The sequence below is a fragment of the Dermacentor albipictus genome, chromosome 2 (assembly GCF_038994185.2).
Source record: "Dermacentor albipictus isolate Rhodes 1998 colony chromosome 2, USDA_Dalb.pri_finalv2, whole genome shotgun sequence".
Lineage (NCBI taxonomy): Eukaryota > Metazoa > Arthropoda > Arachnida > Ixodida > Ixodidae > Dermacentor > Dermacentor albipictus.
In genome coordinates this window covers 109,543,931-109,566,991 of record NC_091822.1, presented here as the reverse complement: position 1 = coordinate 109,566,991, position 23,061 = coordinate 109,543,931, and the positions used below count along the sequence as shown (strand labels likewise).

At 46.1% G+C, this 23,061-nt stretch overlaps 1 protein-coding gene and 1 long non-coding RNA gene across 2 annotated transcripts; one reads left to right on the top strand and one right to left on the bottom strand.

The window, feature by feature from the left end:
* The first annotated feature begins 594 nt into the window (after window positions 1-594).
* Window positions 595-4,204, top strand: LOC135900807 (uncharacterized). The gene is made up of 3 exons (XR_010563945.1): window positions 595-692; window positions 1,672-1,767; window positions 4,079-4,204. It is a non-coding gene; the product is annotated as an uncharacterized lncRNA (long non-coding RNA).
* Window positions 4,205-14,299: 10,095 nt separating this feature from the next.
* On the bottom strand, window positions 14,300-14,707 carry LOC135900730 (transcription factor SOX-1-like). The gene has a single exon (XM_065430271.1). The coding sequence runs from the start codon at window positions 14,705-14,707 to the stop codon at window positions 14,300-14,302; it is 408 nt and encodes a 135-aa protein (XP_065286343.1).
* Between the last annotated feature and the right edge of the window lie 8,354 nt (window positions 14,708-23,061).

Sequence of the window (23,061 nt, the reverse complement as noted above, 5' to 3'; positions counted from 1 at the left end):
GAGATCTACAAGGAGGCTCCAGCCTGTACACATAGTTCGATAGACGCGAACGTGGTGTTCCATGTCCGATGACGGGAGCGCTGTCCGCAATTTTCCGGCCGTCGTCACTAAAGGTTTAGCGACACCTTTGAGAATTTTGGCTTATAGTCCGTATAACGTATTACCCTTTTTTACCCTTAACGTTCACGTCTCTGTTGGTGATGTCCACAGATTATGATGATGATGATCTATAGCCGTCCCCTGCCATCAAACATGCTATAGATATTTTTCATTCTAGCATTTTTGTGTATACATCTCTCTAACCTTTTTTTTTTTCCTAGAAACTTCACTATCTACCTTGTACGGCTACCTATGCGTGTAACAGATCCGCTCGTATCTTCTCTTCCCTCTTCCCTGAGTTTTTTTTTTTCACCAATACACTATAAACGTCTCTTGCTTATAGTGATTGCTATGTAGTGTGATTTCGGGCTATGATGTACTCACTAGCCCCAAAATAGGCCTTAATAAGGCTTTTCTTATGAGCTTTTGTTTCTCGGATCATCAAGTTTTGCAATTTCTTTTTATTCTCACCTAACTGATTTTTTTCTTCCATACAGGATTAAAGCAGGAGAGTTTGACACTAATAACAACGCCACCAAACAAAGCAGAACCCCCGGCTCTCCAGTGCAACTATACAGTGAACCACTGCACCGGTAAGCGAGAAAGTGGTCCAGAATGGCTGTTCATTGCACTGTGAAAAGATCATATGCTTATGATGAAGCACACAAAGAAAAACGTGATATTTTGCCAACAGAAAAGTGTGGTGAGGTGCAGAAAGAGACAAGCGTTTGCAATATTGCTCGCATGTGGATGACATTGAAGCACTTGCCCATGCACTGTACAATCATCACACACATTCATGAGCCCTCTCACTCATTTCAGCTGATTTCACTGGAGTGGGAAGTCACTGAGTCAGCTTAGGCGAGTGTAAATTAATGCAAGCACAGCTGAATGCCAGTAAGTGTAAGAGACACAAATGAGTACCCCTGAGTGCCAGCTGACAATGTAGGTTAATTAGTTGTCGCCTGCAAGTGTAAAGGAATATGGCAGTGAAATAAACCATAAGCTCAAGCACATTGAGTTGATATTGAAGAGGACAACTATATGCGAAATGAGTTCGTGCAGAATGGGGGGAATGCAACTGAGCGTATTTTGCTCGCTTTAGTTCCTTGTTCAGAGCATTACGTGTGTTCATCCATTGTCATGACTTGAATACTTCGTTTATACTACGTATACGCTCATTGTAATCAGAATTAGTAGGGATGGACATTGGTGCTAATAATGCCAGTGAAATTTCAAATACAGGGCTGCAACTTGGAAGGTCGGACACATTTGCATGCTATTCACAATGTCACAGGAAAATCTATTTATTTCAGTACCTGCATCATTTCATAATGTTATCAGAAAGCAGTGCTGCGTTGTTAAAAAGTGTGAAAGAATAAAAATACACAAATATGACATTTCGTTTAAGTCTAGTGATTGCTTTGTAGTGTTGATTTTCGGTTGTGAGGTACCTAATGGCCCCAAAATTAGCCTTAATAAGACCTTTCCTGGGAACTTTTGTTTCTCAAATGATCAAATTTCTGCAATTTATTTTTATTCTCACCAGACTGATCTTTTTTTTCTATGCAGGATTAAAGTGGGAGAGGTCGACACTAATAACAATGCCGCCAAAGAAAGCAGAACCCCCAGCTCTCCAGTGCAACTATAGAGTGGACCACATCACCGGTAAGCAAGAAACTGGCCCAAAATGGTTGTTCGTTGCACTGTGAAAAGATCATATGCTTATGATGAAGCACACGAAGAAAAGCTGATAAATTGCCAGCAGAAAAGTGTGGTGGGGTGCAGAAAGAGACAAGTGTTTGCAATATTGCTCGCATGTGGATGACATTCGAGCACTTACACGCACTGTACTAGACACACATTCAAGAGCCGTCTCACTCATTTCTGCTGATTTCACAAGAGTGGGAAGTCACTGAGTTTAGGAAAGTGTACATGAGTGCAAGTGCAGCTGAATGCCAGTAAGTGTAAGTGGCATAAATGAGCGTCCCTGAGCGCCAGCTGACAATGTGGGTCAATTATTTATTACCCGCAAGTGTGAAGAAATATGCCTGTGAAATTAACTATAAGGCCAAGCGCATTCATTTGATTTCGAAGATGACAAGTATATATAAATTGTTCTTGTGCAGAATGTGGAGAATGCAACTGAGCCTATTTCGCTCACTTTAGTTGCTTGCTCAGAGCATTACGTGTGTTCGTCTATTGCCATGGCTTCAATACCTTGTTTGCACTATGCATGCACTTATTGTATTCATGCTAAGTGGAGACGGACTTTGGTGCTAATAATGCCAGTGACATTTCAAACGCAGAGCTTTAACTTGAAAGGTCGGACACAGGTTCAAAATTTCTTACGAGTTATGCACATGAGAATTATGTGATACAGAATGTTCTGCTTTTTGTAGTAAATCATCGCCACCTAGTTTTATAATGTTAAGATAGAAAATTGGGTGTGTTGGTCAGGCAGGATCTGATGTGAAAGGTGCAAGTATGACAAACAAAAAGATAAACACACACACCGGGCACCTTGTTTACTTCCAACAATATTCAGTCAGGAAACAATGCCACTATTTTATACAAGGAGCACTATCACAGTTCATCTGTGCACATTTGCATTCAGGTAAAGCAGTTCCTTTTTCAGTGAAATGAAAATAAAAGAAAGAGACATAGTCACCTTATAATGGTGATGGCTACTTCTTTTCGCATAGCAGAAACAGCAATATAGCATTTCTTCCTTGCGATTATGAGATTGAGTAAACACTCATGCACCTATCATGTGCCCCAATCATCCTTTTGGCCTCAATTACTAATCTAACCCATTTGTCATGGCTCCTGGCAGGCATGAAAATTTGTCTTACATTTGCAATCTCTACAACAAATTCCCAGGTGACCCTCTCTCCCATTTCTAACTTTGTTGTAATGTCGCCTCGGCCTATCATTCACACAGTGCTCGGTTTGTGCCACATACTTTCTGCCACATGACAAAGGAATTTCATAAACAACTCCTGCCTGACATGTGTGACATGGTCTTTTTATTTTTGTGATTTGTGGCACAGGCCGGTGCCTTGGGGAAAATGGGTTGGTCATTCTGCACATCCTTGAAAGCTTGCATGGGGCAGAAAACACCACCTTTGCATTAGCTTGCTCGACAATCTTCTTCGAATTATGCGACATGCGGTGTACGTAAGGTGTGACGGGTACCTGTTTTTTTTTTTTCGCGAGGTGGCCCCTGGGTCAGTTGGCAAACTCACAACTTCAGGATTTTTTCTGCTATGGTAACTGGAGCAAGTTGTGGGTAGCCTGCCTCCATTAGTCGTTCAATCTGCTTAAGAAAACTCTCCGCAGCTTGATGTGGGCAGGACTTGAAAACGTTCAGCTGGCACATGTTAGCCATGTTGCATTTGACTTGGCTGTCTTGACTAGATTGTCCGTCATCGTCTTCGCACCTTTTGCATCACATCAGTTTTTTAATGCTGACACATGCTCTTGGAGGAAGGAGGAAGAACGATAGGAAGATAGGCAGGTTAGCCAGCATAAATACAAGTGAACTACTCTGTGCTGGGGAAAGGGTATGAAGGGAATGAAAGGAAACAGGAGAGCCGATATTTAAAATAAAGGACAACAGAATGTGTGCACATCCATGCGATTCAGCGCACTCTAGCAACAGCCCGCACCTCAAGTGGCAGGGCAACGCAAGGGTGTTCAGCACAGTCTCGACACTGGTTCTCTCCCCCAACAAGGTGCAAATAATTGCAGTTGTTTTCTAGCCACACCACAATCAGGGCAGTCACATAAGAGATCTCGAATCATCGTCTCGCAGCCTCAGAAGTTTACCGCTAACATATATAGAAACCTGTTTAGTGCAAGATCACTACTATGTTGTCCTTGAACAACTGTTGAACGAAACATAGCCCTAACAGGGCCAAGGTGAAACAGTTTATGGAATTGTCTAACATTAAGTGGAATTTCTCTTTCCTTCCAGGTACAACGATTGACTAGAGGTCCTGGAGTCATCAGGACAAATAATTCTCAACATATACGAAGGATATCTGATGTGTTTGAGATGACGAAGCAATTATGTCAATATGAAATACTTATTTGAAAAGGCTTCCTTTTTTTTCTTATTGGTAATGTATATATAAAGAACTTCACTTGCATCTCCCTGCATTCACCTAAACACTGTGACATGTATACGGAGTGTGCTCCACAGCACAAAAAAAAGTTCTTCAATTCAAATACGTACATTTTCTTGCAGCGCTTTCATTCTTTCTTTTTTCATGCTAGTCATGGATAGCTATCTTTTCATTAGCTGCGAGCACTTCACTAAGTTCCTCATTAGATAACATATCTATGAAAAATGTGACCTTACACTAAGTTTGGGACATATGTCTTGTTCCTTATATTGTACTTGTCTGCTATTTTACATAATTTTGGTTCTATACAAAACTTTTTCAAGGAACGAGAAAGCAACGAACTGAGAGGTCTAATTTTTGTTGGTCACAACCCCATGAAATTCATGCAAGTTCATTCATTATGCTTCTTTCACATATTAAAATCTGTAGGCGCAATACACTTCCTATCTGCTTTTCTATGTCCTGTCACAGTTTGTCTTTTACTTTTTACTGCCAGAGCTTGGTGTATAAGTCCTCATTCTGTGTTAAGAACCTACAGTGAAACTATGCTGTGCACTTTGTTGTATTGTAAATAAATCATTCTCCTTTGAGTAATATGTCCTGTGTCAAAGTCTGCATGAACATGTCTGCGTAAATGTACAGCATGCTTTCAGATTGCGTACACAGATGAAGTGGACATTCCGCTAAAGCATACTTCAGGTGGTAAGAGAAAAGTGCTTTTAATAACTGTGTTGACATAACAAATATAACCATGGCAGAGGCACTCAACTATTATACACGATTCCTAAATCCTGATTTCAATCGTTCCTTCGAGATAATTGCATATGCAAGCGTGCAGTCCATCTCACCCGCTTGCAGCCACTGCCTGGCACACCTTGCTCTGCATGATACAGCACAATAGCGTCGCGCCCGCTTAATGCAGCGCGTCCACTTTAATACAGTTGACATTGCTTTATCTATCTATCTATCTATCTATCTATCTATCTATCTATCTATCTATCTATCTATCTATCTATCTATCTATCTATCTATCTATCTATCTATCTATCTATCTATCTATCTATCTATCTATCTATCTATCTATCTATATATATATATATATATATATATATATATATATATATATATATATATATATATATATATATATATATATATATATAGAGAGAGAGAGAGAGAGAGAGAGAGAGATAGACATAACCAAGAGTAGTTTGTGCATGAATACGGCTCGTCTTGCACACGGTGAATTGCTTGCATTCCAGTCAGCAGAAAGTGCTCATTGCGGTGGTGCTGATCATACAAATGTAGCACAAGACAATGGGCACATCGCAATTATTCCAGGCTCATTCTGCGTCGGAGCCATCTTATTGAAAGGCGCTTGAAAGAAACCGTTAGCAGCTTCGATACGCAGGCAAGATCGCGCCTCGTTTTACATTTTCAAACAGCTGAATCGTTATTTTGACGACAGTTGCCGTGGTAACCTGGTGGCTCTAGCGCTTCGGCCCTGCCTGTCGCATTCCAATGGAAATGCAAAAACGCTTGTGTCACCCTTCGGGGGTGCGCGTTAGTTGACCCCAGGTGGTCACAATTAATCCGGAGCTCTTCATTACTGCGTCCCTCGCAATCCGCAGCAGTCTCAGGATGCTAAGACCCATAATATAAATTCTTTAACCATACCCAGATTTCTTTCCTCCCTTGCTTCCTTTAACATCGACGGCATTGCAGGTATGGCCACTGTAGCTGCGTTGACATGCATCTGGCAGGTAAATAGGTGAAAACAAGCTAGCGTGTGCAAAGCGGTGAAGCTTCCGATATCTGCAATACAGTTACGTTAGGCTCACGAACGGAGGTGGTGACGCGCCTTGCTGCTTCAAAATAAACACTGAATCGATAACTGCAATGGAACGGCATGAAAGGCACGGTCCGGGAGCTTTTTTCTCGTACTCACAAAAGCCATATCTGCGAGTCTTACGACGGGGCACCGTTGTTGTGGCTAGCGGTAGTGAATAGAAATATTCGTCGGTTCAACAAACTTACAGACGTGCCGGCAAAATCCAGCCCGCTTATTCGACGTCTCAGAATAGCGCAGCCGTATTGCCAGTGTAACGTCGAGGCAGCGCAACTTTGAAGCAAGTGCAGTTACCTATATTTACCGAGCCCGCCGTGGTTGCTAAGGGGCTGTGGTGTTGGGCTGCTGAGCACGAGGTCGCGGGATCGGATCCCGGCCACGACGGCCGCATTTATTTAGGTGCGAAAACACCCGTGTACTTAAATTTACGTGCACGTTAAAAAACCCCTGGTGGTCGAAATTTTCGGAGTCCTCCACAACGGCGTGCCTCATTATCAGACAGTGGTTTTGGCTCGCAAAACTACATAATTTCTTTTTATATTTGCAGTTGTGCATGTCGGCGGCGGATCATATTTGATTGAACCTTGTGAACGAGGTTGAAAGTGTCTCAGACAAAGCCAAATTCCCGGTTAAACAGCGACTACAGCGAACAATCCGCAGTATAGCGAATAAAGACAAAACATTGAAGAACAACATTCGCCTGGCGAAGCAGTTTGTTTTCGCGCAGCTCCCACGCTCGGTTATCTTATACCACGTTTAGCCTTTCCGCCGCGAATGACAGCTCTTGAAAGCGTTATACTGCTACTTATTTAAATACACCTTTACTATCACCGACCACATAAGCATCGGCAACAGTTACACAAAATATGTATACCACACACGATCGCCGATGGTGACCAACCGACGTAAAACGGCAGCCGCAGAAGCACAAATGTATGTACAAATAAAAATTCGAATCCTCTGGTTCAGCACAGCGATGAGGTCTAGTGATTACAGTGTTCGGTTGTCACGGGTTGTACCCGGGTTCGATTCCCAGTGGGTGCATGTTTGTGCAATGTTGTTTTCCAATGTTTGTGTGGTGAGTGTTACCGATTTCCTATAATCTGGTTCTAAGCTATGTGTATGAAACCTCGCGCGAAACACCTCTGGGCGGCACATGGCCATACAGAATTATTTTTTCATCAATAATACCCGTTAAGCCGAATAATATTTGAGCCGCTTAGTAAGCCGGACAGATTTGACCTGAAATACCGTATAAACATTTGGCGTTATGCGTGACATTTTCCAAGCGGCCCCCTCCTCTGCAACGAATGGGGCCGTATAAATGCGGGCCGCATATGCAAGAGCCGCACAAAATAGGCCGCATGGAATGAGCCATTTATAAGCGTCAAAATTTTCATCTACTTTCTGCGTTATATGCGTTATTTTAAGCCGGTATTAACTAAGAGTGTAATATGATCATCATGGTCGTTGCAGGTAGCGGCTGGTGGAGCTGGTCTCTTTTGTTACCGCTCTTCGAGGAGTATTCCTGTGTACAGTACTCTAACATGATTGTAGCTATCTTTTTATGTTGCCGGCAGACCAAGGCTGACTCAACTGGCGAAAAATTAAAAAAATAGAAGAAAAAAACACTTCACACAAGTAAGTTTACATTTACGAGTTTATTGTCAATGGTGAATGAAGCAGTATATATGGCCGCAATTTTCGTACAGGTCAGGCGGACTTAATTTTGTCAGTCATTGAGCTTGCCACATACAGAAACAGATATCCATCTATTTATTGGAATTGAAAAGTGAAATCGAGCGAATTTTACCGATCGTGTTCGGCGTGTCGTGTACAGCACGGATAACGCAGCTTCAGGCAACAATATTTGTGGTGGGCTACCCTACTGTAGTCGCGTACGGTGCTATTTACCGTGTTTTACACTGTGTATATTGTCTGCATTCGACGAGTTGAGCTAGATTTAAAAAAAAAGAAACATTAAAGGTGCTCGGTAAAGATGAAGTGTCAACAAGATAAGCTCGAGCACATTGCGTCGTTCTTAACACATCGGTGAGGGGTACGTAGCGTAGTAAAAGAAACGTTATAAACGCTACGCTAAGTATTCCAGCAGATATTGTCTGCTCTTGATATTTATGCTGCACACTCGGTGTTCAGGTGCGGCAGTGAAGGCTTTGATACAAATAGAGTACTCATAGGAAAGCAAGGAACGTTATGGAGACAACAGTGCGTGCAGGTCCTTCGCCAAAGATTGTGTAAATACAACAAGGACACTAAACAAGCGAGCGTGCAAGCCCAATTATATCTCACAGATCCTTAGAAAACGCAGTTTATGGTTTCATCTCGAAAAAAAGAAGAAAAAACTCCGTTTATGCACTCAAACAATGCATAGAGATTCAAAAGGACAGACTGGGGGGCTAGTTGGTATGACATTATTTACACAGTATGTCGTCCATATACTTCTGCGCTACTATGTAAATAATGGCATTGTGGTTGTAAAGAGAGGAACACTTCAATTGAGTAACAGAGGTGACCAAGGGAAGCCTCAGCCTGGGAACGAACGTTTCAACAAGCAAACATATATGTGAAGGCCGTGACGGAAGCAAGTTATCACGCTGACGCTTCCGCTGATCGCTAAAGTACTGTTCATTGGCTGAATGTTGGGCCGAACTTAATATTCTGCGAGTATATTTCAAAAACGTTTTTCGTAACGTGCTGTACCCAGGTTTGTCATCTGCTGCTTTGAAGAGAAACAAAAATTGTTTTTTAGTGATTTGTCATGTTTGTAAATGTGGAGTAAGCCGGCTGTGTGCAGGGCTAGCCTATAGTTATCGAATTCGTGCTAACTGTTCTTGAAACATGTAAATGTAACTGCCAGAGATTCAGTCATCGCGATACTCGATCTCCTTAAAATTGCACTGAGCTCTTTTGATCGTTTTAATAATATTTGCATTTTCTTTTAATAAATTTTTGTTGTGCAGGAAGCATGTGGTTGGTATTTTCCGGCAAGCTGATTTGCAAAGAGCAGATGACAGAGCTTGCGCTTTAGCAACTAAGAACTTGCTACATTGTTTCTGTCCTGGTCGTCTCGGTTGTAATAACCTAGGAAGAAATGTCGGGAATCAACGTAATATATATCCGGTTATCATAATTATAACGGCTTTAAAGGCAAGTCGTGTGTAGTAAAGGCAAGACGTGTATGTCAAATTTTAGAGCTCCTGCTCGGTATAATACAAAACTGTACACTGCTGCTTTCCTGCACAGGGCTCTTCACCCTCCATCTGGCAAACTTGAAACAGTTCACAGCGGGGTTTGGAGTCCAAGAGGGCTTGTTGCCATTAGTGGGACCATTGAGCTACTTATAACTTGGTATGGACAGCTTGCAGACCAATAAACTGTCTTTTGTCCGTCTTCCTGAATAGAGAAATGATATGAAGCCATGACTAACGTGCAAGTAAGCAATGCCGAAACAAAAGTTGATGCAACAAATGGACCTATCACAGTTCTAGGTGAAGTGTTCAGAAACATACCTTGCGAGGATTCTGGCCCAGTCGTGACACATTCCCTTGATTTCACAGCGATGCCTTTAAGGTTTCTTCAAGTGATGTCATCTTCAATGCCGACTTGTACGCCCAAAGAATACAGAGTTCAAAGGGGTGAATGAATATCAGCAGCATCTTGGAGGTTAATAATAATATTTGGGGTTTTACGTGCCAAAACCACTTTCTGATTATGAGGCACGCCGTAGTGGAGGACTCCGGAAATTTTGACCACCTGGGGTTCTTTAACGTGCACCTAAATCTAAGCACACGGGTGTTTTCGCATTTCGCCCCCATCGAAATGCGGCCGCCGTGGCCGGGATTCGATCCCGCGACCTCGTGCTCAGCAGCCCAACACCATAGCCACTGAGCAACCACGGCGGGTCATCTTGGAGGTTGTAGTGGAAAGTAAAGAGTCTCAATTAGTATGGTAGAAGCATGGGTGAGCTTGTGATTCATTATGAAAAAAAGTGCTCGCAACGTGTTTGTGTGCTTTTGTGTCCTTTTGTGTGCTGTGCTTAGTCAAGCCTCGATTATGTGACAATTGTTTCCGTGAGGTATTAGTAATAAACACAGTCGATTCATTATGTCTTAAATGCGACAAACTAGATGTTTCACAGGAAGTAAATTTCCCACTAATGTGCAGTGGATTAACTTATCGCGGTGGATAATTTATGCAGGAACAGCCAAAACCATTTATTATATTGTAGTACACGCTACAAATATTATCGACGTGTCAAAATAACAAAAGCCTCGTCTAAATTGCCTTTGAAGAGCAATAAACATATATTTATTGTTATTTTCCACAAATATGTGAGATAATTAAGGCGTTTTAGGGAATGTCCTTGGAATCGACTACCAGCGCTTCTCAACAGCTGAAAGTCTTGCAGCTTTAAGAAATGATTATAGGAATTTGCTCTATCCGCCTGACACGCAAAGTAATTCAACGTTGAAAATGCGAAGCATTGTTTTTCTTACTCACCGGCGTCCACATATGGGCCCACTCGCTGCAGGGTTAACATGCTTTCGTGGTAGTCGACAAGCAGATTTTGTTCAGTTCCAGCGGTGGATTTTCGCGCTAGCCTGCACATTCATGTTCAAGCAACACGTCATTGCTCGGCCAGATGCGGCAGATCACTAACGATTGAAGCCGTGCAGCCGTTATGCCAGTGAAACGCCACAGCTGATAAAATTCGCCGTCTTTGAACACGTTCGCTTATTGGTGGCAGTCACCGAAAGTCGGACGCATTAACTGGCTGAAATATTATTGTTATCAAAAGAAAACTGCTTTAAAACGACCCTGCGTGATTCTGCTCAGCGGAAACCGAATATTACCAGCAAATATTACCGCCGTACAATTTGAATCAGTAAATGGCCCGGACTGCGATCAATATGAATGGGCTGCTCCTTATAGCACGTCTGTGTGGTTTCAAAACCTTTATTCTAGCAATAAAGCACAGACCTTGAAAACAAAACCCCTAATAAAAACGATTGCCTACTCATTTTTTAGAAAATGGCATGTTAACTATGCTTGTCCCATACTACAGCTACATTTATAGATGAAACATTTAACAGCGTTGAGCGCCCTTAGCAGAAAATAAAACATGAATAAATGTAGACGGCAAAATTACAGCAACTCCACTTACGCGCTTCATGCCGAAACGCGCCGCGGTTGATTTGTTCGCCCTCTGTGGCAAACGCTGGAACTTGAGCAACTTGTGTTCGGGGCCTGGTGGCACTGCGTCCTCTCTGGTTGAGCTCTGAGCCACGAGATGGCGCAGCTGCTCACGTTCGGACATCATCAGCATCAGCATGATCACGTCTTCGGTAGTCGATCATTCTGTGAACAATAATAAGTGCACGGAGGGGAGGGTGATAAAGGCTAAGTGGAGATGGGTAACACGCCAAGCCACAGCGGAAGAAATGCGAGGAAGTGCACGGGGTCTTCGTAGCAAGCATGCGCAGTGCGCAGACCATTTGCGCAGACATGACTAAGAAGAATTGAAGGCTCGGCGAGTTGGTAAACTATATCGTAATGCAGGATGCGCAAAAACACACACACACATACACACACACACACGCACGAGGAAGGATGGAATGGACGACACGAGAAGAAGCTGTCAACACTTTTGTTTTTTTTCTACTCAAAGGCATGATGACACAAAAAGGCGTACAAACAAGTAGAAAGAAAAGAAATTAGCAGATAGCATTACGCGATACGATTGAAGTCAAACGTAAGCAGACCGTTTTATCGAGTGCGCCGCCATTTTGCGATCACAGCCATGCTGGTATGCAGGTATGTGCATGGGAGCACGGCGGAGGCATCTGGAGGGTCCTCAGCGGTACCGTTGTTGAAGACGGGTGGCAAGCTTTCGCGTTTCTTGAAAGGTGTCAATAATAAGCTCACGCGGCTGGGTTAACATTTTAGCTTGTCGTTACTAAGCTTGCCGGGCCTATATAGGCGACGGGCCTAGAGCCACTGCCGCAGCTCGGCCTGTTGTCGAAATAGGAGACGAGTGAAGTCTGAACATATAGTGAATACGTAACATACGAGCAGAGCGTTATTATCGCATGTCCCGCCTTGAAAATCTATTAAGGTATCATTCAAGTGACAGAAACCCAGGTGTCTCGTTGTGTCGGGCGGTGTGCCGCACCGCCAAGATCCCAATTTAGGCCCGCGATGAAATATGCTTTGCTGGAGTTCATGTTCCTAAAGTTATCGCGGTGAAATTTTCTAAGCATTGTTAACCAGGCACCCGGGTAGCATCATTTACAATATAAAAAATCTAACTCTAGCAGAAGGTCCGTTAAAATGGATAAAACGATCTGATGACGGTAGGTATACGAATATGGTACGATCTACCACAGACGCATGCGACGCGTTAAAAGGATATGCGCACTCTTGGTCTGGAGCGGTGACTGTGCAACAGCACTTCGCCAACTCGAAAGAGCTCAAAAACAAAGAACTGCTCTTTGCAACAGCAACTTTATTTTCTGAAGTAATACAGCGCGCGGCGCGGCGCGCTGGTTCGAGGCTATACGTTCCTCCTTGCCGGTGAAACTGTCTATATCGCTAAGTACGGACAGCTAGGCTAGTTGGTTGTGATTAGGATCATGAAACATCGTTCCAGCGCACAATTAAACACGGACTGGAAGAGAAAGACAACACGAACACCAGAATACCGGCGTTCGTGTTGTCTTTCTCTTCTCGTCCGCGTTCAACCGTGCGCTGAAACGATGTTTCACAATGCCAACGGTCTATATATCGGCCCAATATGCGGTGATCGCGTCAGGGCGCCCGGTAGATTTTAGTGCTCGCTCTTTGCAAGCACAGGTGTGCTATTAAGGTATCATCAAGCTGTGTCAAGGCAGGCAAACAAGTGCGCCTCGGTTAATCTCTACCTAGAACCCAGCACTCCCAGCCAATATTGGACGAGTCGTGTTGAGCCGATACTGCGAGAGCAAAAAAAAAAAAAGCAACGCCTTCATGAAGAGTTTGTTGGCCAAGGGTGGCTGCGTGGCGTAATCACTTTCTGCTAGTTTATTTCCTTCCTCAGTGCATACAATGCTAACTGATCATGGTCTTTATCGGCATCTCTTTCGAAACTGGGCAACGACCGATGGGTATACCTACACTGTTTGATCCAATCACGTTTTACTACATCTACCGCTGTCTCGCATTCTGCATATGTGTCTTCTTCATCGCTTCTTTTTTTTTTGCAATAAATTTACGCCTCTGTTATTTACAATTAGTTTTCGTGCTTCTTTCGACAATGAAATTTCTGTGATTCTACCATCTGCCAGCATATCCCTTCACCTATAGTTGGCAAAGCGACTGCCCTCTATGGTGGTGTGGTATAACCGTTTCTGAACATGCTATACTGTTGTCCTAATGGAAGCCGCACGGTTTTCGGGTGGATGCAAACTTTTGTGAATTTCCTTGGGTCCCACTTGCATTCAGTGTCGAAGAAATCCGCTCAGTTGCGTTGGCCATTTCTCAAACATCTCAACGTTGCTTTGTGGGCATGCAGAGGAACGGACAACAGCTGGTGGTAACGAGACGGCGACTTTAGGTAACCAACGGTGACGTCCTTGCAGAAAGCAGCGAAGGCACGACGGGGATACGAGCTTGCGCCGGGGCACGGCCGCGTATAGCAAAGCCTAAGAGCTGACGGGCAGGCCGTGGCGCTGGTCTTATAGGCAGAAGTGTAACCGGGTCCTCCGCCATACTAGTACGTGTACGCGGAGGCGGCAGACGCGTCTGGGTATTCGTTCGAAACGCCAGTAGAGATGAGTACCTAGGTTTGGTACGCTCCGTAAATTTCGGCGAACGGGGATCCCGGTCCGATGTTCACGGGATACCCAAGTTCCTCGTAGGGTCCCGCCTCGTACGGCTTCACTTCCGGAAGGCAAGGCGAGTAGGTGCCAGGCGGCGCCGGGCTATTCGAGAACCAGTGTGGCGAGCTCTGCTGCGGCTGCAGACGAGGCGTCGTGTGCCACATGTCCCGCGACACGGCAGCGGCAGCGGCGGCTATCTCAGCTGCGTTGTAAGCGTCGTGAATGTAGACCACCCCTTTATGGTGGTGCAAGTAGGCACTGTGCGAGTCCGTAACGTAAAACGCGCGGGCCGGCATGCGGTAAGGCTGGTCAGACTTCTTGGACGTCGGAGGCTTGGGCTTGCTTCAAGGCTTTTTGTAGTCCGGGCAGTCCCGCATGTGCTGCTCGCGTATCCGCTTGGCCTCGTCGATGAACGGCCGCTTGTAGTCCTCGTTTAGCTGCTTCCATGCGGCGCCCAGACGCTGGGATACTTCCTTGTAGAGCATGTCGGGATTTTCCTGCTCGATCTCGCGCCGATGCGCGCGCGACCACACCGTGTACGCGTTCATGGTCCGCTTCGTGTGACCGCCGCCGTTGTTGCCGCCGCCGATACCGCAGTTGCAAGCACTGCGGTTAGAGCCGCTTGCAGGACCGATAGCAGGAGAACCGTGGTGGTGCTGCTGCTGTTGCTGTAAAGCTGCATTGACGGCCATGGCATAGAAGGGCTGTTGCATCGCAAGGAGGCCCACAATTATCACGTATGCCACGAGCATGGTGCTTATATATATATATTGTAAGCATTTATGCGGACTTCATCTTCATCTGTACAAAGTCATCATCAATCATCGGCTCGTGTTCGTTTTTGCGTCGGCGCCATTTTTCCTTCTTGGAATAAAGCGTCGTCTCAACCGTAGTATTTCAAGTGGTGGAGGCGCTTTAAGATCCCTTCGACCTCAATCCACTTCAAGATCTCTCCTGGAGCTACGTTCGGGACGCCGCTTACGCCAAGAGGCCGCCATGTCGCAAGACCAGACCGCAGCATCCACCATCTCGGTTCAAGTTCCAGCCACCCCCAATCCCAGCCCTGCCAACAACCGGTATCGCGACCCTGAAATCTTCTCTGGCCTTCCAGGTGAGGACGTTGAAGACTGGCTCGACAACTACGATCGTGTCAGCGAATACAACAACTGGAACGAGACATCGCGGTTAACCAACGTGCCATTTTACGTCTCTCAAGTAGCCAAGACATGGTTCCTGAATCATGAGAGAGACTTCCGTGATTGGTCGTCTTTCAGGGAACAGCTACGGCGGATTTTCGGCACGCCCACGGTTCGTTCGGAAGTTGCGAAAAAGAGGCTGTCTGAGCGCGTCCAGCATTATGGCGAATCGTATACCTCGTACATTGAGGACATCCTCGCGCTCTGCCGCCGTGTCGACAGTGCCATGCCAGAACCTGATCGCGTGCGACACCTTCTTAAGGGTATCGGATCTACCGCCTTCAACGCACTCGCCGCTCAAAACCCTTCGACGGTGTCGGACGTCGTCTGCGTCTGTCAGCGCCTCGACGCCCTGCAGTCAATCCGCTTGCAACCGGACTTTTCCGACAACTCCCTGGCCAACAGTATTGAGCTCCGGTCTATCATTCGAGCCATAATTCGTGAGGAATTGCAAGCGCATGGCTCAACCCCTTGCAGCAGCGCTCACGTCCAACCTGCTTCTACGGACCTGCGCGGTATTATTAAGGAGGAATTGGCCTCCCTGCATAACGCCCAGCATACCAACGCTTCTCCTTGCCCACAACCGGCTTCTTACGCCCAGATTGCTGCAATGCCAGCCGCGCCGCCTCCAATTACACCATCTGCACCTGTTCACGATCACCTGGCACCCTTAGACACCCGAGCTCCGAACCCGCCTTACTACTCTGCCTGGCGTTCGTCGAGGCCTACCTGCTACTACTGCGGCTTTCGAGGACATATCTCCCGGTTTTGCCGACGCCGCCAGCAAGACGAACGTCGTGGTTACGCGGCCTTTGAACGCGATGAGCCACCTCATCGCGTTTACCGCACTTATGACGATAATCCTCCCGTTCGCCGATCTCCATCTCCGGCCGACTTCTCCAACACCGCACTCAACACACGTGCCTCGAGACGCCGCTCCCCATCGCCGCTCCGACGTTCTGTTTCGCCACTTCGCCCTGTCTCCCAACTCCATGTCCAGCGACCGGAAAACTAACCAGTGCAGTTTTTGGAGGGAAAACTGCATCACCGCGAAGTGCTCCAAGTCCTCCTGAACGTCCTTCGAACATGTTATTGGTGTCTGTGGAGGGTGTGCCTTTGTTAGCTCTGATTGACACGGGAGCTACTATATCTGTTATGCGTGCCGACCTGTGCTCTCGTCTGCGGAAAGTGAAGACGCCTTATACTGGATCATCCCTGATTGGGGCTAATGGAGCCATAATTCGACCATCAGCCCAATGTACAGCACGCGTCTTCATTGATGGTATCTGTCATCACATTAAGTTCGCGATTTTATTCCCGTGCGCTCATGAACTAATTTTGGGTTGGGACTTTCTCTCGTCAGCGTCCGCATTAATCTCTTGCCGTCAACGTGTAGTCCATATGAGCGAGACAGTTCATTGCGGCGGGAGTACCGATGAGCCACGACTGCGCTTTCTCACTGCTGCCGATTCTGTACTGCCTCCCGGCCACGAGCAAGTCATAAGTCTCTCTTCTACGGACATCACCAATGGCGACGTGTTCATCACTCCTTACGGTCGCTGTCTTGCCCGTGGGATTGTCTTCGCTTCCTGCATGGTGCGGTTCAAAGAAAGCTCTGCCTTAATCATCGCTTTAAATGCGACCTCTGAGACAATCCTCCTACCTCAAGGCTCCGCAGTGACTTGTTATGTGGATACCCAACCAGTCTCCCTGCTTCCTCTTGCCGCCTCGCCAGCTCTTCCTCAACAGGACAAATCTGCTTCATCTGCCCTTACTTCCGTGATAAGCCCTGACCTTACTGCTGCTCAACATGAAGCGTTGCTAAAATTGCTTACGAAGCACCAGGCCTCCTTCGATATGGATACTTCGTCCCTCGGACAGACTTCCGTTGCCTTCCATCGTATCGACACCGATGGCCAGACTATTGTACGCCGTCGTCCCTACCGAGTCTCTTTGGCCGAACGCAAAATCATCGAGGAGAACGTCGCCGATATGCTGAAAAGAAACGTCATACGTCCCTCCGCCAGTGCTTGGTCATCACCCGTCGTTTTGGTGCAGAAGAAGGATGGATCGGTACGATTTTGTGTTGACTACCGTGCGCTAAACAAGATCACCCGTAAGGATGTATATCCCATGCCCCGTATCGATGACGCCCTTGATTCGTTGCAAGGCGCGCAATATTTCTCCAGCCTTGATCTTCGCTCCGGATATTGGCAAATCCCAATGCACGAAGCGGACAAAGAAAAGACCGCCTTTTCTACTCCGGATGGTCTTTATGAGTTTAATGTAATGCCTTTCGGTCTATGCAATGCTCCCGCCACATTTGAAAGAATGATCGACACGGTTCTTCGCGGCCTCAAGTGGAAAACTTGTCTATGTTACCTCGACGACATCGTCGTGTTTTCCTCGACTTTCACTGACCATCTGCAACGCTTAGATGAAGTGCTCACATGCCTTTCTAATGCCGGACTTCAACTAAACACGAGGAAGTGCCGTTTCGCTAGCACAACGATTAAAGTCCTGGGTCATCTCGTTAGCAAAGCCGGCATCCAGCCCGATCCGGATAAAATTTCCGCGGTGCTCAACTTTCCACGTCCACTTCGTGCAAAAGAACTGCGCAGCTTCATTGGACTCGCCTCATACTTTCGACGTTTTATCCGGAACTTTGCCAGCATTGCCTCGCCCCTCCACAAGCTCCTTGCTAGTTCCAGTTCCTTCGATTGGAACGATCAGTGTGAAGCCGCGTTCCAAGAACTCAAGCGCGCACTAACATCCCCACCTGTTCTTTGTCATTTTGATGACAAGGCGCCCACATTAGTGCATACTGACGCCAGCGGTCACGGAATTGGTGCCGTACTGCTGCAGCGCGACCACGGATTTTGCGAAAAGGTTGTTGCATATGCAAGCCGCACTCTCACTTCCGCGGAAAAGAAGTACTCGATAACCGAACAAGAGTGTTTGGCTGTTGTCTGGTCCATTCAGAAATTTCGTCCATACCTCCACGGTCGACATTTCACGGTTGTGACCGGCCACCATGCCCTATGTTGGTTGTCGACGATCAAAAACTTGTCCGGGCGCCTTGGCCGCTGGATACTCCGATTGCAAGCATATGATTTCAATGTCATATATAAGTCCGGACGGAAGCACCAAGATGCCGATGCTCTTTCACGATGCCCATTACCACCATCATCGGGGCACATCACATCACCTTGTCAAATTGGCCGCACGGAGGACGCTTCGTCTCTTACACCGATTTCTTCCTTGACTTCACCAAACCGCCTTTCAGTGCTTTCCACTCACCAGCGCGCCGATTCCTATTGCCATAGTATCATCAATCGCCTTAGCGGTGTTTCATCTCCTCCCAATGCCAGGCTACGGAAACAACTCAAACTGTTCAAGTTTGAAGACGACGTGCTCTACCGGTACATTTTTCACCCAGAAGGCCATCGATGGGTTCCCGTTCTACCGCGCTCTCTTCGCGCTGCAGTTCTGCAGGCCTCGCACGATGACCCGACGTCAGGCCACTTGGGTTACAACAAAACACACGAGCGCATACGCAGCCGATTCTATTGGCCAGGCCTTTCCACGAGCATAGCTAAATATGTTGCCTCGTGCACGCTTTGCCAACACCGTAAGCGACCTACTACTGCTCCGGTCGGGACCCTACAACCACTTCCTTGTCCAGCACAACCCTTCTCTGTCGTCGGCATTGACCTTTTCGGGCCACTCCCACCTACTCCAGACGGCAACCGATGGATCGTCACTGCTGTTGACCATTTGACCCGGTACGCTGAAACAGCCTCAATACGCTCAGGAGCTGCCTCAGAAGTAGCGGCCTTCTTCTTGCAGGCTGTCTACTTACGTCACGGGGCGCCTCACGTTCTTTTGAGCGACCGAGGCAAGGCATTCCTTTCAAGCACTCTTAATCAAGTTCTGCAAGCGTCCAACACCGTGCACAAGACAACGTCTAGCTACCACCCTCAGACCAACGGCCTAACAGAGCGATTTCATCGCACGCTGTGTGACATGCTATCCATGTATATTCAACCTGATCATCGTAACTGGGATGCGATTCTCCCATTTGTAACATTTGCGTACAACACGTCTGTTCAACGGACCACCGGATACTCTCCGTTTTTCTTAGTATACGGCCGCCACCCAACCTCATCACTCGACGTTTCTTTCTTCTCTGGCCCCGTCAATGCTTCACCATTCATTTGCGACCAGTTTGTGTCTCGTCTTGCCCAATGTCGTCGTCGCGCCCGTATGAACACTGCAGCCAGCCAAGACGATCGCAAACATCGGTACGATGCCTCTCATCGCGCCGTTTCCTACCGCCCTGGTGACGATGTGCTCCTATGGACCCCTGCGCGCACACCCGGTTTATGTGAGAAGCTTGAGTCTCGATATCTTGGCCCCTACAAAGTCATCGAGCAGACCTCGCCGGTGAACTATCGCGTTACACCTGTTGAGTCCCCAACCGACCGACGCTGCCGCGGAACAGAGATCGTGCACGTTTCTCGCCTGAAGCCCTTTCATATCCGTTCCACTGTCTAATGTGCGGCCAGGCTGGCCGCTTCCGTCCACGGGGGAAATTAGTGTAAGCATTTATGCGGACTTCATCTTCATCTGTACAAAGTCATCATCAATCATCGGCTCGTGTTCGTTTTTGCGTCGGCGCCATTTTTCCTTCTTGGAATAAAGCGTCGTCTCAACCGTAGTATTTCAATATATATATATGTATATATATTATCTGTAGGTGTGAACGCGTCGCAACGAGTGCCGTCGCGAGCGCGTCCAGATAGCGCCCATTCGCGCTGCCCTTAAAACAGACCGACGATATCGCAGCGTCATCCGACGAAAAATCGACGCAAGATACCAGCGAGCGGTAGAACGAAAACAAATGGTCTCGTCGCCATGGCAATTGGCAGCCAGTCCGCTCGCTTATCGCGCGCACAGCCCCTGCTCGAACGCTTCTTCTGCCTTGTCAGGGGCGCCTTGTGCGCGTGGCGCTATGGCACGGTGCGATATGGGTTCGCGCGAGGAGCAAAGTGAGACAGAAGCACGAATAGATATTCGCGAGATAGGCTCGCGTGTAGCGCGCAAAAAAAAAAAGTACGCCTTGTTTGTAGTTCCTAAAGTAGACTTCTGCGACTTCGCACGTAATCGTGCACTGACGACGGAGGTTTGACGAAGGGACACAGTCACGTCATTTTATTCGTCGCACACACACACACACACACACACACACACACACACACACACACACACACACACACACACACACACACACACACACACACACACACACACACACACACACACACACACACACACACACACACACACACACAAAATAAATAAATAAAGGGCGTGCGGAAAACCTACGCCAGAACAGCGGACAGTTCCCATATATATAAAATCATTACCGCCTCTCTCGTGACATGTAGATCTGTAGATCAGAGAGCCATCTCGTGCTTCCTTTTCGAAAGAGGGGGCATTATCAGCTTTTTCTGCAAGGCGCACTGCCCAGAGCTAAAGTGTATATCTTAGACCTTAGACCGTGGCCAAGAGGCAGACAAACAATACCTTATGAGCAACACTTACCCGCCGTGGTTGCTCAGTGGCTATGGTGTTGGGCTGCTGAGCACGAGGTCGCGGGATCGAATCCCGGCCACGGCGGCCGCATTTCGATGGGGGCGAAATGCGAAAACACCCGTGTGCTTAGATTTAGGTGCACGTTAAAGAACCCCAGGTGGTCAAAATTTCCGGAGTCCTCCACTACGGCGTGCCTCATAATCAGAAAGTGGTTTTGGCACGTAAAACCCCAAATATTATTATTATTATTGAGCAACACTTGGTAGTGAAAAAACAATAAACTAACATTGCGAAGCAGTCTCATTTAAACCACGCGTGCAAGCAACTGCAGACCATCGTTCGTGGACAGCCGCATTTTATCAACTGAAAAAAAAAATATAAATAATATATATATATATATATATATATATATATATATATATATATATATATATATATATATATATATATATATATATATATATATATATACATATATATATATATAACAGGGAAATATAGAGGCATTCCACGTAGAAAAGATGGGAGAGGCCTCTGTCAGACGGCCGTGTATATTGCTGACTAAAAAAGAATTCGCGTATCTGTGCAGCAGGTGTCGCGGCATGAATGGCATTTCTTACGAGTAAGCTGTCGTTAGCTCGCACGGTTTCGGCGAGGCTTTTTTTTACGCAATGTTGTTCTGTAACGAAGAAGGACCGCCGGTCAGACGCCACCAACGTTTGCGTGTATACGGCGCCGTCCCTCGCTGTTCAGGGTGAAACCCCTCGAATGAGTTCGTCTTCTCCCGTCGTGCACACCTTATAAATGAACCTTTTAACAGTTCATTTGCTTTCCGTTTTTTTTTCTTTCCCTACCAAGTAGCGCTTGTCGAACGCTTGTCTTATAACGCGTATACAGGTGTATATTTGAATAGCAACGAATAGCGCGCTGAGGACGAGAAAGTAGAAATCAGACAGAAAACCAGCGCTGGTATACATACTGTGCGTGTGTGTATGGTTTTTAGTGTCTCGTCCTCCACGCTCTATTCGTTGCTATTCAAATCACGCACCAACAAGGCAAAAAGCTACGCCGCTGAATTACAGGTATGTATAGTTGCCAAGCGAGATACAGCAGGGAAGAAGACGCATGCGCTTGCTTCGATAAAGCTATGGAAACGATGGAGCGTGCTTTATTAGAATGGTAAGATATGTACCCAGCTTTCGGTTTAGTCTCCTCTAGACCCCTTGAAGCCCCCGCGTTCTGGGATAGCTGGAGGAAAGTAAACATGATCGTAATAGAGATTAGTAAATGCGATCGAAGCTTTGGTGGCAGAAAAACAGGGAGACCACAAACAACGGAGGCGAACAAAAACAATGTTTCCAATATTGTTTCGGAAAGTTTTGATGCTGGAAATTCTTGGTGCGCTTAAAACAAAGAAAGAAAAATAAAGATCGGTAGGACATTAGGCAAAATAAAGAACAAGACATTAGTGGCGCAACCCGCTCTTTCAAAGGGGATGCTCATACATACATACATACATACATACATACATACATACATACATACATACATACATACATACATACATACATACATACATACATACATACATACATACATACATACATACATACATACATACATACATACATACATACATACATACATACATACATACATACATACATACATACATACATACATACATACATACATACATACATACATACATACATACATACACAAATTACCATGCTGGTCAGTAAAAACCAGTTGGGAGTTTGCGCTTTTACCTGTCGTCCATTAATTCCTTCCTCGTCGTCCGTGTTTCTTATTTTTTCACAATCACAGTATACGGATAACATTCAATCAGTAACATATATTTAAATACTATAGTTTATGGAGCCTAAAAATGATACAAGTCGAAGCGCAATTTACAAGAAAGGACCATACGCCAGAGGTCAAAATTATAACATGATACTTGCAGCGGTCGCTCAGTGCATGTGTGTCTATGGAGTTCTAATGCTGAACCCGAGGTCGTGAGTTCGAAACCCGGCCGAGACGCCGTATTCATTTGCATAGGAGCGGAATAAAAAAAAAAGAAGCTTCTGTGCCGCGCTTTAAGTGAACCTTAAAACTCGCGTTTTTTTTGTTTTTTTTTGTTTTGAATGACATGGCGCCTCAAGTTGAAGTCAGGTGCATTCAATGTTGCGTAAATGAGAGAGCCATCTACGCATGACTCAATGAAACTTGTTGAGTGAGTTGGTTCATAATGCTTAAGGAAAGATACTGTGCCAAAGACAACCACAGGAGGGTATCCTTCTCGTGCTTGT

Coding starts and splice junctions, on each gene's coding strand:
- LOC135900730 (XM_065430271.1), bottom strand. CDS start 14,707: ATGCTCGTGGCATACGTGATAATTGTGGGCCTCCTTGCGATGCAACAG.